Here is a 16,119-nt window from a genome sequence, read left to right as displayed (position 1 = left end):
ATGCTGGTGGATAGCAATCATATATTTTTGAACAACCCAGCCTGTTATTATCTGTTTGGTGATTGTCGAGTGAGGATGTCTAGCTGTTAAAACAAAATTTTCGCTGTTTTGTGAAAGTTTGGTAAAGTTCAAGGATAGTAACTGGTTTGAGCTATGTTATATAAATGCCATGTTTTGTGTGCCAAATGCCATGTTTTATAACACAAGATGAAGCCATGAAGTGTCAGAAGCTGTGTTTCATGATAATAGCTTAATAACTACAACTCCATGGCTTTTTATTCGGTTGAAGAGAAGAGAGGTCCTTTGTCAAGCCCAAAAGAAGATGGGCGGCGATAATTGATTGATCGTTCGGACGATCTTGGCATGAGATCGTTGATACTTTGCGTTATAGCTGCTTAAATTACGAGTTTGAAGATGTCATGGTAAGGTTTACGATGTAGTTAAATGGGAGAAGCAAAAACAGTTTTTAAAAGAAGGCATTTAAAGTGTAATTAAGAACGTAATGCTCTATGACTTCTATTCAAAAAGTGGGGTCATGACGTTAGTTAATATCATCTTGTTAAACGATCTGCGTTTTCTTGCAAACTGCCGTTAACTAAAATGATTGCCTAAAAGAACCGCCGATCGACCTTATTAAGTTTTCAGTTTAAAAACTATATGATTCTTTAATTTAACGAACGCGGATGATGATGATGCCAGCTTTACAATAGTGCATTACGCACGAGCAAGAAATCTTAAGTTTTCTTTTCTCGTGAGACTAAAAGACAAAGAAAACGGAATGTTATGCTCATTTTTTGCTTAGTTTAAGCCTAGTTTTCACTACTAACTTCATAAACATAAGTGAGAAAACAAAGCAGAGCATGTATTCTCATAGAGGAAACAAAAAAATAGTAATTTTCTTTTCAGTTTTCTTTTGTTTGAGCTTACGCTTCTGTCAAGTTGCTTTGCTTATATGCTTGTCCTTTATGCCAATGCTGCATGCTTCACTTGTCGTCTTAATTAACTTTAGATCAAGAATTGTGTTTGTGCTCATTTCAATTTGTGTCTTATTATTATGTGTGTTTACCTGACGGGTCTGACAAAGAACATCCTCCCTCTTGTTTAACTTTGTTACTGGAAACTGCTTAGCAGATATCAAAACCATCTTTCACAACAATCGGCTGAGAACTTCAGTTTAAAACCAATTAATGCATCAAAATACGAATACCATAACGAACGAGTGGGAACCTCTGAAGATAAACGGGAAAGATGGCAGTGAAGTGAGTCATGTCACAAAGTATATAACAATTAAAAGAAGAAAGATAAGCAAAACAAAACATATAACATATACTACTATATAAATACCAAGATGTACTTGCACATAGCGATCATATCCTATTTTTCCTTTATTTCTACAGACAAAAAGTTCTCGTCAACTTGTTGCAAATGGGAGAAAGAAATTATCTTCCGACACAAAACATCCTTCTTCATCGTCCATATCAGTTCGACTGACCTAGTTTTCGTCTATCCTGCTATCCGTACTTAGTTGTTTTTCTTATTGCCTATTTCTAGCAAGTGTATGAAAATTTTGGTTTAAGGAAATGTATAGTAATTATGTATTAACTTGTTGACTGACTGGCGCTTCTATACCATTTGGTGTAATGCTATAGAGGTTGGCACAAATCAGCCAGGCAACATTCTTTTAACATGTTAATATGGTGGTGCTTCTTGCATTTGAATCATGCATGTAACATTGAAATGAAATGTTATTTACAATCGATCTAGTTTAAAGTTGAAAAAGAAATTGCAATGCGCTGGCAGAGTATTGCAAAGTCTTCCAATTCAACGTCCATTTGAAGCTATCAGCTTATCACTCAAATAAGCTATCGGCGTTCGATACGTTGAGGGACGTTAAAACAGTGTCTGCCACAGCAATTTAAAAAATTAACTTCCAGTAGGTAAAGGTTTCGAAGGAAGCCTTCACTGTAAATGTTTTTAGTTCACAGCTGTCTTCTGCAAATCATCGTGAAGTACGAGTTTCAAATGAAATTTTAAAAGATCTTCTGCAAACACTGGTTTTTGCAAAATACAAGTGCTTTAACAATTTGTCGTGATTTTATTTCAACAATTATTCTTACAGTTATCGATACGTGGCAACAGTTGCCGATTTTGTCTGCGGTATGCGTTTGTTTGTTTGTTTGTTTCTTTGACTGTTTGTTTGTTTTCACACTCCTAACATGTTATGCAGTAATTTTAGGCGCAGAGGGACGAGAAGATACAGAGGAGCACCGAGTTGTAAGTGGTTTTGTCTCTCATTCATCATGTCTATCAATGTTTGCTTGTGTCTCTTTTAGAACGACGTATAGCCTAGCACGCGCAGTCAACAAACGTGCCTTACGGTAAGTTTAATCAATGAAAGCATTTTTTGAAGAAAGCAAAATCCTTGACTTCGATTATTCGGTGTTTGCAGATGATCAATGACATACTTCCATTATGAAAAGTGTAAATGTCATTAACGAACTTACATATAAACACTCTAACATAAAATCATGCACACAAAATCAGTATTTTCAGCATTCTAACTAAATTAGAGAGCTCCCTCGCTCTCTAAATTAGGGATGAAGTTCTTCGAAAAAGTTGATAAATTCCAAAATAGACTTCTGCCAACTATTTTGGAATTTCCTTTTTTGTAATTAAAATATAGGATGCTTAGTACATAGTATAAAGTGTGTTGGAATCAGGACACCAAGTATTTGAAACATTCAACAAAATGACAACAAAAAATATGATAGGCTTATTCGTGGAAGTAGTAAGTGGTTGTACAGTGTATTAAATTTAATGGAAACGGCTGTGTGATCAATACGATGCTAATTTTAGTTGGTCGTATAGTGGGTTGTTTTGTTAAGATTGACGTTGTCAGTCATGTACGGAATGCCAAGAAACATCACCTATGAAATTTACGCCAAGATAACTTTACACGTGTGTATGTTCGAAAGGTTCTCTCCGATCAATGTAATAATTTGCAATAAAATTTTAACGTACATCTTTTCTAAAATATATTGAAACTTGTCTGTAATTATTGTCAGGAGACAATATCATGAAATTTGCGATAGTCTTTAGACTTGCAACATCAAGGATCAATTTCTGACTAAGGCTGGAATTACGAAATTTTTTTACGATACTCATCAAGAAGAAGCAAAAACGCCCTGGCAAAAGAGTTATTGAAAGAGAATTTACATAATTGAATATGTGCTTCCCCACACACACACACAACAGTGGAGCCACTATTAACTGCTTCCCCACCCATATTCAACGAAGTACATTTCCTTCCCAATTATTGTATCGATGTTATCAGGGCGGTTGGGCTGTAACTAGCATGAGGTAAACGTGGCACATGCCTCGGTTAAATTTGGCAATATTTTTTTGCTAATGCTTCCATTTACAAATATTCCGTATGCAATGAGCTTTGAGAATGATTAAGGTATGAACTACACTGTTATCAAACGTTTCTTCGCCATGTCAAGTTATCGATCTTTCATAGTTAGTTACATGCTGTATTTTTATAAATTCTGACCAAGAAAACAACACGAAAAGAATTGAGATTGAAGATGGCATATACTTGCATAGTATGTTCATATCTTTTCAAAATTTGTTTCCTGAGTGTGCTATAGCTTTTTTATGTAAACAGCATCGTCAAATTGCTCTGAAAAATGAGATCTTTTTTCCGAGCAATGGCGATCAATGGCTTCGGTAACCAAAATAAGCTCACACGTTCCTGTTTATATATTATTTATATAGGTAAAAATTCATGTAAACACTTTTGTGGTTTCGGTATTTCAAGAATATTTAACTCGGAGTTTTTAGGAAATTTGTTTTACTGTACGCGTGGAGAGTGGAGAGTGGAGACGGTGAGAGCCGAGCCCTGCACCACCTGCTCATCGCCTTCTTTTTGGAGGCCATTTTAATTTTTGATTTGAGATGCTTCGGAGTGCGGTTCTTTTTGGTATGTAAAAATACATTTATTTTACGTAATATTTCAGTAGTATTACTTCCTTGTATTATTTTCGTCTCATGCTTGTTTTAAATTGATAATACAGGCTGTTTATGTGTCAATATTTTATGATTTGATTTGATAATTGAGTTAAAAAGCACCTGGTTTGAGTTGACGTGTTGTAAAAGCATACGCTTATAGCTAGTTTCTTCTGACGTAAGGTTTGCTTCTTCACGCGTAGTATTGAGAGTAATTTAATGTAAAACAATTTACTCTAAAGCAGTTAGGAAAGGATGCCTGAATAAACGCTGAGATGTTCCATGTGCTAAAAGGCTAGAGTGTTGGAAATTGAAAAGTTCCTCCATTGATGAAAATTTTAATAACGTCCAAATTGTTTGTGCACAACGATCATCCTTTAAGAGTAAATTAATAATACTTAACTACCATATGCACTTAACTCAACAATAATTTAAAAATTAAATGAGATATGATCTTCGCACTTAGCTGGACAATTTAAGCAATCGTCTCAGGACCTGAAAAAATCAGGTGACTCAACGGGATTCGAACCCATGACCTCTGCGGTGCCGGTGCAGTGCTCTGACCACTGAGCTATGAAGTCACACAGTGGTGAGCAGGTCAATATTGTTGGGCTAATGTTTTCTCGTGAAATGAATGTCATATGAATGTTTTTTTTTATGAATGTTTTTTAATTTCAAACACTGCACTGCATAAAAAACATTAATAATTTAAAAAGGTGTGATTTACATGAGAGTCTAAATGTTCCTCAAAAGATACATAGGAAGTGAAACTTGTCATTGGTACTCCTTGTAATTCTTTATTTATCATCAATACATCCGTTCACAACACTGCAGTTCTAAATTATATCCAGAATTTCCAGAAGCTTGATCTGCTCAACTTAATTGGCTCAATTTTTGTGCTTATAATCGACCATTTCATAACAAAATTTGTTTTCCTTTTCAATGTTTTGTGATATCTTTTAACTTGAAGTATATTTTTAATCCCTTTACTAGTTCATTCAATGTTTCCCAGTACGAAGTCAATTGCATTAATTCAATTCATTTTATATCCATTCCAAAATAGATTGTGATACATATTTTTCCAAATATTTTCTCCTCTGTTATACAAATGAGGATTGTGAGATATCCATACTTTTACCCTTATCCTTTCCATATTCACCAATAAAAGAGCCCGTTTCGGAGAAGTCGTCATCAGAACCACCATATTCCTCCAAACTGTCATTGTCTTTCAATAAGGGGTCTTCGTATTGTGGAACAGTAGCATTGCTTGCATTTTGTCTTTGTGGAGGTGCAAAGGTCCTTCAATGGAGAAAATTTTTTCTAAAATATTCTTGCCTTACTCCAAAGGAATAAAAGTGAGATTTACATGGGTAGGAAAGGGTGGATGTGTAGAAGAATGGCCCCAAATAAATGATTTCAAAGTATGGGTAAAGGCACTATGAGAGGGAGATTTTACATTTGTATATTGGGAGACAAGTAAATTTGAACACATAAGCATTTTGGGTAAAGGATTTTTCTCTACATTGGTGTTTGCATGTTGCTCAAAAAGTAAAAGGTTTGTAAATATGATTTGAGATGGCTAACCGACTTGCTTCAAGCAAAATTTCATAAGAAAGTGAGGACATTGAATAATCTTGTCTTTTTATTATTGAATTTACATTTAATTTAGAGATGCTTATATGATCAGTTTATGTATTAGTCAATATGTTTAGCATTAGATGCTTGTACAGTAGATTAATATACAACAAGGTCCAGAAATATAACTCTGTGACTTAGAGTGTTTTTTCTGCCTTATGCGGTAGAGATGGATTGTTTGTGTATTACAATTATAATTTGTTTATTGTTGTACATTTTCATGATAATTGATTAATTATGTTAATAAAAATCTGTCATTAGATTGCATGATTAATACATGTTGAGAAAAATCTTAACGTTATGGAATGTGGCCTTGATCAAATGGAAACACTTTTAAGCAATGTTAGCGAACAACAAACAGCCAACTTATATCTGACAGTGATAATCCAATGAAGTTATTGAAAACAATGCTTGATAATTTGCAGTTGTTGAAATTGTTAATTTCTTAATTCATAAAGACCTGAACCAAGCCATAGCCCTCTACTTTCGATTAACAATTTTGATGAAAAATTATTAGGTTAGGAAGTTTGGACTGTCTGTTACAAAAATACTTACACTTCAGGTTCCGTGAAAGTTTGTTCATCCCCCATTTCAAGTGTATCATATACTTTACGCTTTCTTTCTCGATCACTCACTAAAATATGTACACAAAACAACACCTTTAGGTGCGATTGGCATAGCATTGCTATGGTTTTGATTAGTTACTTGGATATTTCTACATTGTCACTGTTTCAATATTGAAAGAGCAACAACGGAGCGTAGCCAGCCTGCAAGTTTAGTCGTGCTTTGTAAATTTCTCCACAAAAGCGTTGTTCATTTCTCTAGAAAGTTAGTGTTTTTACAGTAAGTTGACACCAAAATATTTACATAACATGAACAAACTTGGGGGTTAGCCACGCCACTGCACTCTTACATGTGTGACACGAATTTTACACAATTTCTAAAATAAAAATTTCCCCTGAATTTTTTTGTTGTTGATCATTACGTTTTCATGCGCCTGCATTCTAAATCTACCGTGTATTTACGAAAAAATTCTCACGAGATACAAAAAATATTTGAGCTCGCGTTATATTATAGGCCGCAGTTGGGTATTAAGAGTCCTTTTGTAACAGTATTTCCACTCTGAAGGAAAAAATAAGAACAGTGAAAGGAATCGTGTTTTTTAAAAGTGGAAACAGTGCCATGTAACGATAAGTTATTGTCAATTAACATCAGTCGAAATATTTACAAACCATTGTATGTCTGTTTAGGTTTTCGTCGAAGGTACAAAAGCAGTAGGAGGAGAAGCAACAGCAGCAGTATGAGGATAAGAATGATGTAGAACCAAACTTCACGGTATATTGGTGAGCTGCCCTTTAGTTCTAAAAAATGAATGAAGAACAATGTCACAGCTTAGTATCTACAAGACTTAAGTATCTAGACCACGCTAACAACGATGATTATTCTCGTAAATGGCTAAACGCAACGAGGTTAGTGTCATATTCGCAATCGTCGGTAAGATGAAAAACATCTTATGCGTAAATACATCAAATACGGACAAAAAAACATAGTCCGAAAAAAATATATTTTCTATTCTCAAATTCAATTCGTAAACAAGGAACAACTTTGAACTTTAAGTTTCATTCGTATCCGTCGTTTATGGCTTGAATTCGTGTTAAAAGATCGTTTTTTCGAATTTTGTTTTTTCTTTGTGTAATGCTGTTCATCGAATCGAACAATGTTGGGTCCACATTGTTAATAGTCAACTGCGAACAATTCGGCAGCATAACATTGTTTAATTCCGTTTTTCAGCAAGTTTTTATCCGTGCATAAGACGCACAATAAAATTGGAATGCGCAGTTAAAAAGTTCTGTGAGGGAACCACATTTTTCTAAATCGACAAACTTGCTCTTTACCTCTTATGGAAATTGTGCGTCCTTCAGCAAAATCACTCCAGTTGCTTTTCAAGTCACCGTTGGTGACAACAGTTGCAAACAAGTAAACTTTGGTATCGTCCAAATCATCAATCTGGATGAACGATTTTTGTCCATTTTTCTTGATTTCGATGGCCTCCGTATTCTTTAAGTTTTCATCATCTTCTGTTGAAAAAAGAATTTGTATTTATATGCAAAAAACAGATTTCTAACTAACTACCCTGACAGAATAGATGCTTAAAAACTCTTTCTGAAGTTATGAATTTGACCAAATATGCATGCAATTTGTGGAACTATTGTAACTATGCTCAAAAATTCAAAAGAATTTTCGCAATACACGCGACGCAAGTCAAAACTGAGATGTTGTCAAAGGTTAAGTATTGCGTTGCATCTTCGTGATTCATTGGCAGTCATTCGCGAAAGGATTTGTGATGCGTTTATCAAGCACTCATACAATTTCGGTAATGTTCGACATAACATGTGTCACATAATGTTGCTAACGTAGGAAATAACTACGGACCTTTTTCTCTATAAACAATGTAGAATTTTTCCGGGTATCCGCCTTCCTTTGAGCTTGGAACGTAGGTGACATTGACACTATCTTCGTCGATGGCTTCAACTATTGGTGGAGGTGCCACTGCGGGAGCTACGAAAAAGAATAAATTATATGTTTGATGTCATGCTAGCAAGAAAATCCCCATTTGCGTCTTGGTAAAAATACACGTTTTGTGGTTTTGAAAACAACACGCGTGAATCCATGGGCATTTTGACGTTTTCATATTTTTGATGTTGCGTTGTTTTGTGTGAAGTTATCTTGTGTTACGTGAGGTTGCGTAAGGTTATGATTATTAAAATAATTTCTCACTTCTCATGTCTGTCGTGCGGGCAGAAGTTGAAACGGCTTCTCCTGAGCCTGCGTTTGTTTCTGCGGTTATAAACACAACGTACTCTGTCTTCGGCTGTAACTTGTCGAACAAATATTCGAGAACACGACTTCCTACTGTAAAGTTAGAGCTATTGATCCTTAGTTGGTAACCAACAATAATACCGTTAGCCTCGATCGGTGGTTTCCATTGCACGTGCAAATAACGTCCGTATGACGTCACGCTTACGTCATGTACCACTCCGGGTTTTCCTTCCTGTGTGGACACTTTAATATGATTACTTTTTGGTCCCGGGCCAATTTGGTTGTAAGCTTGCAAGTACATGGTGTAGTTCTTAAATGGTTGCAAGTCTCCCTGTCTGTATTGGGTCGTCATTACGTTTTTGATAAAGGTTACGCACGCGTTCTTTTCTCCCACACACGAACTAACCGCGCGTTTTACGCGTGTCTTACTCCCGTCTTCGTACCAATAGGTTAGCTGAAAGAAATGTGGCATGTCGAGTCAGAGATAAAAATTTAGACAAGATTGTCATGGAAAAAACATATTATTTTTTCGATGGACAGCGAGTTGTTTTTTTGTAAGTGTAAATACGTAGCACGTCATTTCGTTAATATTCCTATGTGTATTTCATGTTCATTTTAAAATGAAGCTCAACAAGCAGGAAACATTACTTACTAATAAAACCCTATCGAAACTACTAATGCATTGCACTGTTTTCAAATCATGTAACTACCAACTTTTATGGACATTTGGTAGTTGTTTTGCTAAACTAGTTCGGTATTTATCACCAGCAAAGGAGCTCCTCCTGGTTTCTAAAGACCCTTCAATGTTTTTTTGTATTCGTTTGTTTTGTTATCTAAACATTCGTAAAGATACAATTGAAGGCATTGACGTCTTTCCCAAATCAGCACATTAGTAAAATAAAAACTTTGCCGTGGTGACAAATTTAAAAATTACCCTAAAAAAGAGCAAATACCATGGTGAATGGTCAAAATAATGACGTAATAGTTCGAAAAAGAACTGTTTAAAACCAGAACACTATCCCAGCAATTCTAAAAGAACTGTTTTTGAACCTGAAAAACACAGTTCGTTAGCTTTAAAACAGTTCTTTTAGAAATATTGGGTTAGTGTTCTGGTTTTAAATAGTTCTTTTAGAATTATTGGATTAGTGTTCTGGTTTCAAATAGTTCTTTTAGAATTATTGGGTTAGTGTTCTGGTTTTAAATAGTTCTTTTAGAATTATTGAATTAGTGTTCTGGTTTTAAATAGTTCTTTTAGAATTATTGAATTAGTGTTCTGGTTTTAAATAATTCTTTTAGAATTATTGAATTAGTGTTCTGGTTTTAAATAGTTCTTTTAGAATTATTGAATTAGTGTTCTGGTTTTAAATAGTTCTTTTAGAATTATTGAATTAGTGTTCTGGTTTTAAATAGTTCTTTTAGAATTATTAGGTTAGTGTTCTGGTTTTAAATAGTTCTTTTAGAATTATTGAATTAGTGTTCTGGTTTTAAATAGTTCTTTTAGAATTATTGAATTAGTGTTCTGATTTTAAATAGTTCTTTTAGAATTATTGAATTAGTGTTCTGATTTTGAATAGTTCTTTTAGAATTATTGGGTTAGTGTTCTGGTTTTAAACAGTTCTTTTAGAATTATTGAATTAGTGTTCTGGTTTTGAATAGTTCTTTTAGAATTATTGGGTTAGTGTTCTGGTTTTAAACAGTTCTTTTAAGAACTATTACGTTATTATTTTGACCATTCGCTATGGTATTTGCTCTTTCTAAAACAATTTTTAAATCAGCACATTGGTAAATTTCTGCGAATAATCAAGATCATCACGATTCATTCTTTAGTGTGAATTTTTTTATGTTTGAAAAAGGTCGAAGTTCATCTTTGATTTCATTGAATTTTTATCGGAAGTGAAATGGTTCATTTTATTTGCCGTACGCGAATTTTAACTCCAGCGAAAGTAAAAAATATGCAATGACCCTGCTATGTATGTGATTTATAGTATGTTGAAACCACGCTTTAAAGGTCCGTTCACACTGGAGAAGCGGCGCTCAAACCGTATGCTGTAACTCGTCCAAATTTAGCCTTCTATATTTTATATTATGTCGTACACACTGAGTGCAGCGTTACGGCTTTGCTAACTACGTTAGAGGCTAAATTGGACGAGTTACAGCATACGGTTTCAGCGCCGCTTCAAGCTTCAGTGCGAACGGACCTTAAGAATGAAAGCGATGATAAAATCGCCACTGATTTTAAAATATGTCACAAATTTTTGTTCTCATCTTGTATCATAATTGTTTACTAACTCCCTTCCATAACATACCTTGTATCCCTCGATCGGGCTGTAATGAACTGGGTCCCATTCCAGCAAAACGTAGTCGGATCTAATTTCCTTATGCCTGAACGATTGTGGGGCCACCGTAGGTGCTGTCGTTATGAAGGAAAGAGAAGTTGAGCGAGTTGCCATTAAATGCGATGATTTTTAATGATTTACCTTCGCTTGCTGATCTTTTAATAGGGCACTCTGGACCATTTCCCTTCGCATTTATGCTTTGCACTTGAATTGCCCACTGCTCATCGACGCTCATGTTCATTAGTATGTACACTTTTCCATAAACTAATTTGTGTTTCCACTTCGATCCGGTTATTCGGTAGCTCACGTTGTACCCAAAGCCTGGACCATTTTCATAAATCTTTGGTACTGCCTGAAATGTATCGTTAGTTGTTCATAATTAGTTTTCTCTAGTTCCGAAAGAGCGGGCGTCGTTCATAGTGACATGAATAAAGTAGGGTGATCATGGTTTGGAAGAGGTTGAAGCACAAATTGATGTAAAGTTGTGGATTCTCAACATATATTTTAGAGCTCAACAAATAGTTTTTAGCATAGCCATATAAAATTTGGTTTTATAAAATTTATTGAAAGATTGACGTTTCGTCTTTACTCAACACATCTTCAGACTAATAAGAAAGTTAACAAGAATTATAGATCTTGATGATGGATCCCCGAAAACCTCTTCATCTCCAAACTAAAGCCTTCACTTGACACCAAAGGCAGTTCCATCCCTCTTAAGCTTTTCCAGTCTTAACACCTCACCCTCACTTTCAACACATCGCACTTACACATCCACAGTAATCTGATACCTCTAATTATATAAATAACAACGTTTCCCGCCTTGCAGCAATATTGGTAAAGTTGTGGTTCGGAGGGAGATGTGGAAGGAGAAGTCTTAAAGTTGTTGCTTTCAGGAGTTGACTTAAGGCGGAAATTTAAAGCTGTTTTTGGAATTCATGTGATACAAAAGAGACTTACAGCGAAAAAATTTCCGACGTTGAATTTTTCTTAAGTAATATTCATCACTTTATTTCAGACATGGTGATTGTAAGAATTTCAGTGTCTTTCAAATAAGAGATGCGCATGTCATGCAAGAGATGTTTTCGTCCATTCGTATACTCACCTTCCATTTAATTTTAAGGGTTTGCGCCATTTCTGAATAGGCAGTGACTCCAGTAGGACAAACTGACGGTTCTAAAGCAATTAAACGAGAAAAAAAAACATTCATGTTTTCGTTTTAGTTATTAGTCGATTTCTACAATTGAATGAGAAATGATACATTTCTCATTTGATTTTTTTTAAGCCGAACAGCAAACTCTTCTCTGCTGTTTTACATCCTTTTCCTAGGTGTGAAAAGATTTTGGGGAAGTCTACATCTTAGACGGGAACAGCTAATATGTGTTTTGTACTTACTATCAGCTGGGGTTTTGCACGGTTGTCCTTTTGTGTAATTACTTGGCTCGCTCAATCCATAAACGTTCTCAGCAATGACTCGAAAAACTATGTCTGTGTAAGGATTCAGTCCCTTCACGATACGACCATCTAGGTTTCCACTTACAGTCATGTTGTCCGTTACATTGTACCACATAGTCATATTTTCCATCACACTCCACTGGATGAAGACTCTGTCCACAGTGTGATAAGAGTTGAGATATAATGTCCAAGTAAGATTAGCAGTGAAGTTTTGACATCCTCCATTGATGTTTAAATTTTGTGGAGCATCTGGAGGACCTGTTATATGAGGTTGAGATCACAGAGTTATCAAACAACCAGGAACAGTAACGATAAGTTACAAAGCTCAAATTTAGATCTGGCAAATACATATCTCAGACAGTGACTTTTGAAAAGAAGACACAAAATTCATGCTCTTTTCAGTGGGATAAGAGAAAAATGTAGAGATCACTGGATAATAATGTTACCGTTTACAATCACAAGGGCCTTTGAAGTTTTTCCTGTATTGTAAATATTCGTCTTGACAAACGCTCGACATTTATATTCTCCGCTGTTTTGTAGCTAGAATAAGAAAATGCAACATATATATGACGTATTACAAATTTACTTTGTATCGTCCACAATATTGGAAATCGCGTTTTCAAAATAACATCTTTTTTGAAGTGATCGGTTTGAATCTGGGAGTATCGTTACATGTTTGTAGAAGATACACTCATCATCCAGTAGAGTGGAGTTTTGAGTTGGACTGTTTGGCGTTGGTGTCAATTCTCGATATTGAAGATAACTACTGCTTATATTTTTAAAATGTCATTCAACACCAGCACCAAATGTCCTTGTGATAACTCCACTAACCTGGATGATCTCCATCTACAAACATGTAACAACTTTTTTTGATTGGAAATTGCGTCATCAGATCTTGACATTTAAAAGTACATAGGTGCCCCTTAATCTATCATTGATAAAAGAGTGCCGCAATTTCAATTTCTGACTGACAGTTGCATTTTGCCTTTCGCCCTTATGTTGAAACTTGCTCAAACCTACTCAATAATATCAACTCGACATCATCAAACTATTATCTAATGAATGGCAATACTGTTTCAGCGCACATGTTTTTGTTAATCGTTCTGATGGTAACCAAAATCGGCATAATTGGTAATAGGATTAAAATTTCTAGGGTATTGGGACCTTACAACAATATTTCTTTCTCGTCGCACAGCGGGATTTTATATTATTCGGCCTTTAAGTTTTCAAGTTCGGGTTTTCACTTGGAGATTCTACTCACTTGAGATGAAGTCACATTTAATGTTTGATTGCTTTTTCTCAAGTCTTTTCCATTGTGAAACCATTTATATTTGATAGGTAGATCTGGCTTGGAGTAAGCTTCACATTCTAGGGAGAAGCTTTCTCCTTTCTTCACATCTGTTTTGTTCTGAGGTCGTGTTGTAAAGATGATTATTGCTATGAAGAAGCAGCAAAACTGGAGTAACTTACTGTTCATAAAGTCCATCTTTACCCATTTTTACCCTTTTGTTTATCTTTATAATTCTTATCCATTATTTACTACATCTTTACTCATTTTCTTAGGCCATGTTACTCCATCTCCCAAAACAAACCCATTTTTACTTATTTAATTCTTGAAGAAAATTCTATCTTAACTAATCGTATCAATGTTGTTTTGTATTGCGATATTGCTTTTACATGTACCGTCACTTTCCGAGCGCGCCTGCGCTGTAGGACATTCACCACTTCCACCTTCGCTATTGTACGTTAGTACGCGAAATTCCCACAACTCTAACGCAGAAGTGCTGTTGATGGTAAACTCCGGGGCGTTGCCAAATGGTAAAACTTTTTCCAGCCACATTTGACGTCCAGGTTTTCTGTATTGAAATATATAACCAAATCCTGGGCCGTTTTGAAGCAGTTTAGGGACGTCCTTAACAAATTAAGACATATTGCGTTAGGCACTTTGGTTTTGGATGCAATGATATCAGTGTCTTACCTTCCAAGTTACTCTGATGTTGCGAGGATTCGTTGAGCTTCCTTTAACATCAATGGGACAGAAGGAAGGCTCTGTGAATGAAGGAAACGATCATGATTTGAAGGCGTTTAAACCTTTTAATTATGATAAATTTCTCATAAATTTTGCGAAAGTATTTTTTGCAAAATATTTTTTAAGAAAAAAGCCGTTCTCGCTCTTTTGGTATCAAACAAGCGATCATGTTTATGGTTATCCTCCCCTGAAGATGGTTGGAATCGAATGAAATATATTTTCGTGTATTTGTCACAATTGTTATTTTGCTCAATGTCCGTATTTGTAATATCCTTCGTTGTATTATTGTTAATTTTTGGGGGTGTATAAATTTGCGATAGGTACAGTACAGTTCATACATCTATAGTACTTACTATCAGCTGGGGTTTTGCACGTTTGTCCTTTTGTGTAATTACTTGGCTCGCTCAATCCATAAACGTTCTCAGCAATCACTCGAAAAACTATGTCTGTGTAAGGATTCAGTCCCTTCACGATACGACCTTCTAGGTTTCCATTTACAGTCATGTTGTCCGTTACATTGTACCACATAGTCATATTTTCCATCACACTCCACTGGATGAAGACTCTGTCCACAGTGTGATAAGAGTTGAGATATAATGTCCAAGTAAGATTAGCAGTGAAGTTTCGACATCCTCCATTGATGTTTAAATTTTGTGGAGCATCTGGAGGACCTGTCATATGAGGTTGAGATCAAAGAGTTATCAAAAAACCAGGAATTTGTTGATGAAAATTACAGAGCTCATATTTTTTAACTTTCAATTACTTTAAAAAGACTAAGATGAAATAAGAAAACTGTTTCCTCATCTGAATAAGAGAAAAATGCGGAAATCACTGGATAATAATCTTACCGTTTACAATGACGAGGGCCGTTGAAGATTTTCCTGTATTGTAAATGTTCGTCTTGACAAACGCTCGACATTTATATTCTCCGCTGTCTTGTAGCTAGAATAAGAAAATGCAACATATATATGACGTATTGCAAATTTACTTTGTATCGTCCACAATATTGGAAATCGCGTTTTCAAAATAACATCTTTTTTGAAGTGATCGGTTTGAATCTGGGAGCATCGTTACATGTTTGTAGAAGATACACTCATCATCCAGTAGAGTGGAGTTTTGAGTTGGACTGTTTGGCGTTGGTGTCAATTCTCGATATTGAAGATAACTACTGCTTATATTTTTAAAATGTCATTCAACACCAGCACCAAATGTCCTTGTGATAACTCCACTAACCTGGATGATCTCCATCTACAAACATGTAACAACTTTTTTTGATTGGAAATTGCGTCATCAGATCTTGACATTTAAAAGTACATAGGTGCCCCTTAATCTATCATTGATAAAAGAGTGCCGCAATTTCAATTTCTGACTGACAGTTGCATTTTGCCTTTCGCCCTTATGTTGAAACTTGCTCAAACCTACTCAATAATATCAACTCGACATCATCAAACTATTATCTAATGAATGGCAATACTGTTTCAGCGCACATGTTTTTGTTAATCGTTCTGATGGTAACCAAAATCGGCATAATTGGTAATAGGATTAAAATTTCTAGGGTATTGGGACCTTACAACAATATTTCTTTCTCGTCGCACAGCAGCATTTTATATTATTCGGCCTTTAAGTTTTCAAGTTCGGTTTTTCACTTTGAGATTCTACTCACTTGAGATGAAGTCACATTTAATGTTTGATTGCTTTTCTCAAGTCTTTTCCATTGTGAAACCATTTATATTTGATAGGTAGATCTGGCTTGGAGTAAGCTTCACATTCTAGGGAGAAGCTTTCTCCTTTCTTCACATCTGTTTTGTTCTGAGGTCGTGTTGTAAAGATGATTATTGC

The 16,119-nt window shown here is 35.2% G+C and overlaps 1 protein-coding gene across 2 annotated transcripts; it reads right to left on the bottom strand.

Moving 5' to 3' along the window:
• Positions 1-4,789: 4,789 nt before the first annotated feature.
• Positions 4,790-16,101, bottom strand: LOC124435709 (contactin-4-like). 2 transcript variants are annotated; one of them, XM_046985678.1, is made up of 17 exons: positions 15,944-16,101; positions 15,129-15,222; positions 14,634-14,951; positions 14,230-14,300; positions 13,935-14,163; positions 13,513-13,688; positions 12,698-12,791; positions 12,192-12,509; positions 11,902-11,972; positions 10,941-11,151; positions 10,770-10,873; positions 8,422-8,917; positions 8,077-8,202; positions 7,539-7,721; positions 6,876-7,004; positions 6,199-6,277; positions 4,790-5,307 (listed from the first exon to the last, which is right to left on the bottom strand). In XM_046985678.1, exons 1-17 carry the CDS (start codon positions 16,004-16,006, stop codon positions 5,109-5,111), a joined length of 2,961 nt encoding a protein of 986 aa, XP_046841634.1. In that variant the 5' UTR covers positions 16,007-16,101; the 3' UTR covers positions 4,790-5,108. The 2 variants fall into 2 exon arrangements, with proteins under 2 accessions (XP_046841634.1, XP_046841635.1); XM_046985679.1 differs by having other exon boundaries at positions 7,539-7,718.
• Positions 16,102-16,119: the final 18 nt, after the last annotated feature.

The sequence above is a fragment of the Xenia sp. Carnegie-2017 genome, unplaced genomic scaffold (assembly GCF_021976095.1).
Source record: "Xenia sp. Carnegie-2017 unplaced genomic scaffold, XeniaSp_v1 HiC_scaffold_14, whole genome shotgun sequence".
Classification (NCBI taxonomy): Eukaryota; Metazoa; Cnidaria; class Anthozoa; order Malacalcyonacea; family Xeniidae; genus Xenia; species Xenia sp. Carnegie-2017.
The sequence above is the reverse complement of the archived record's forward strand: the minus strand, read 5'-3'. Positions and strand labels throughout refer to the sequence as shown.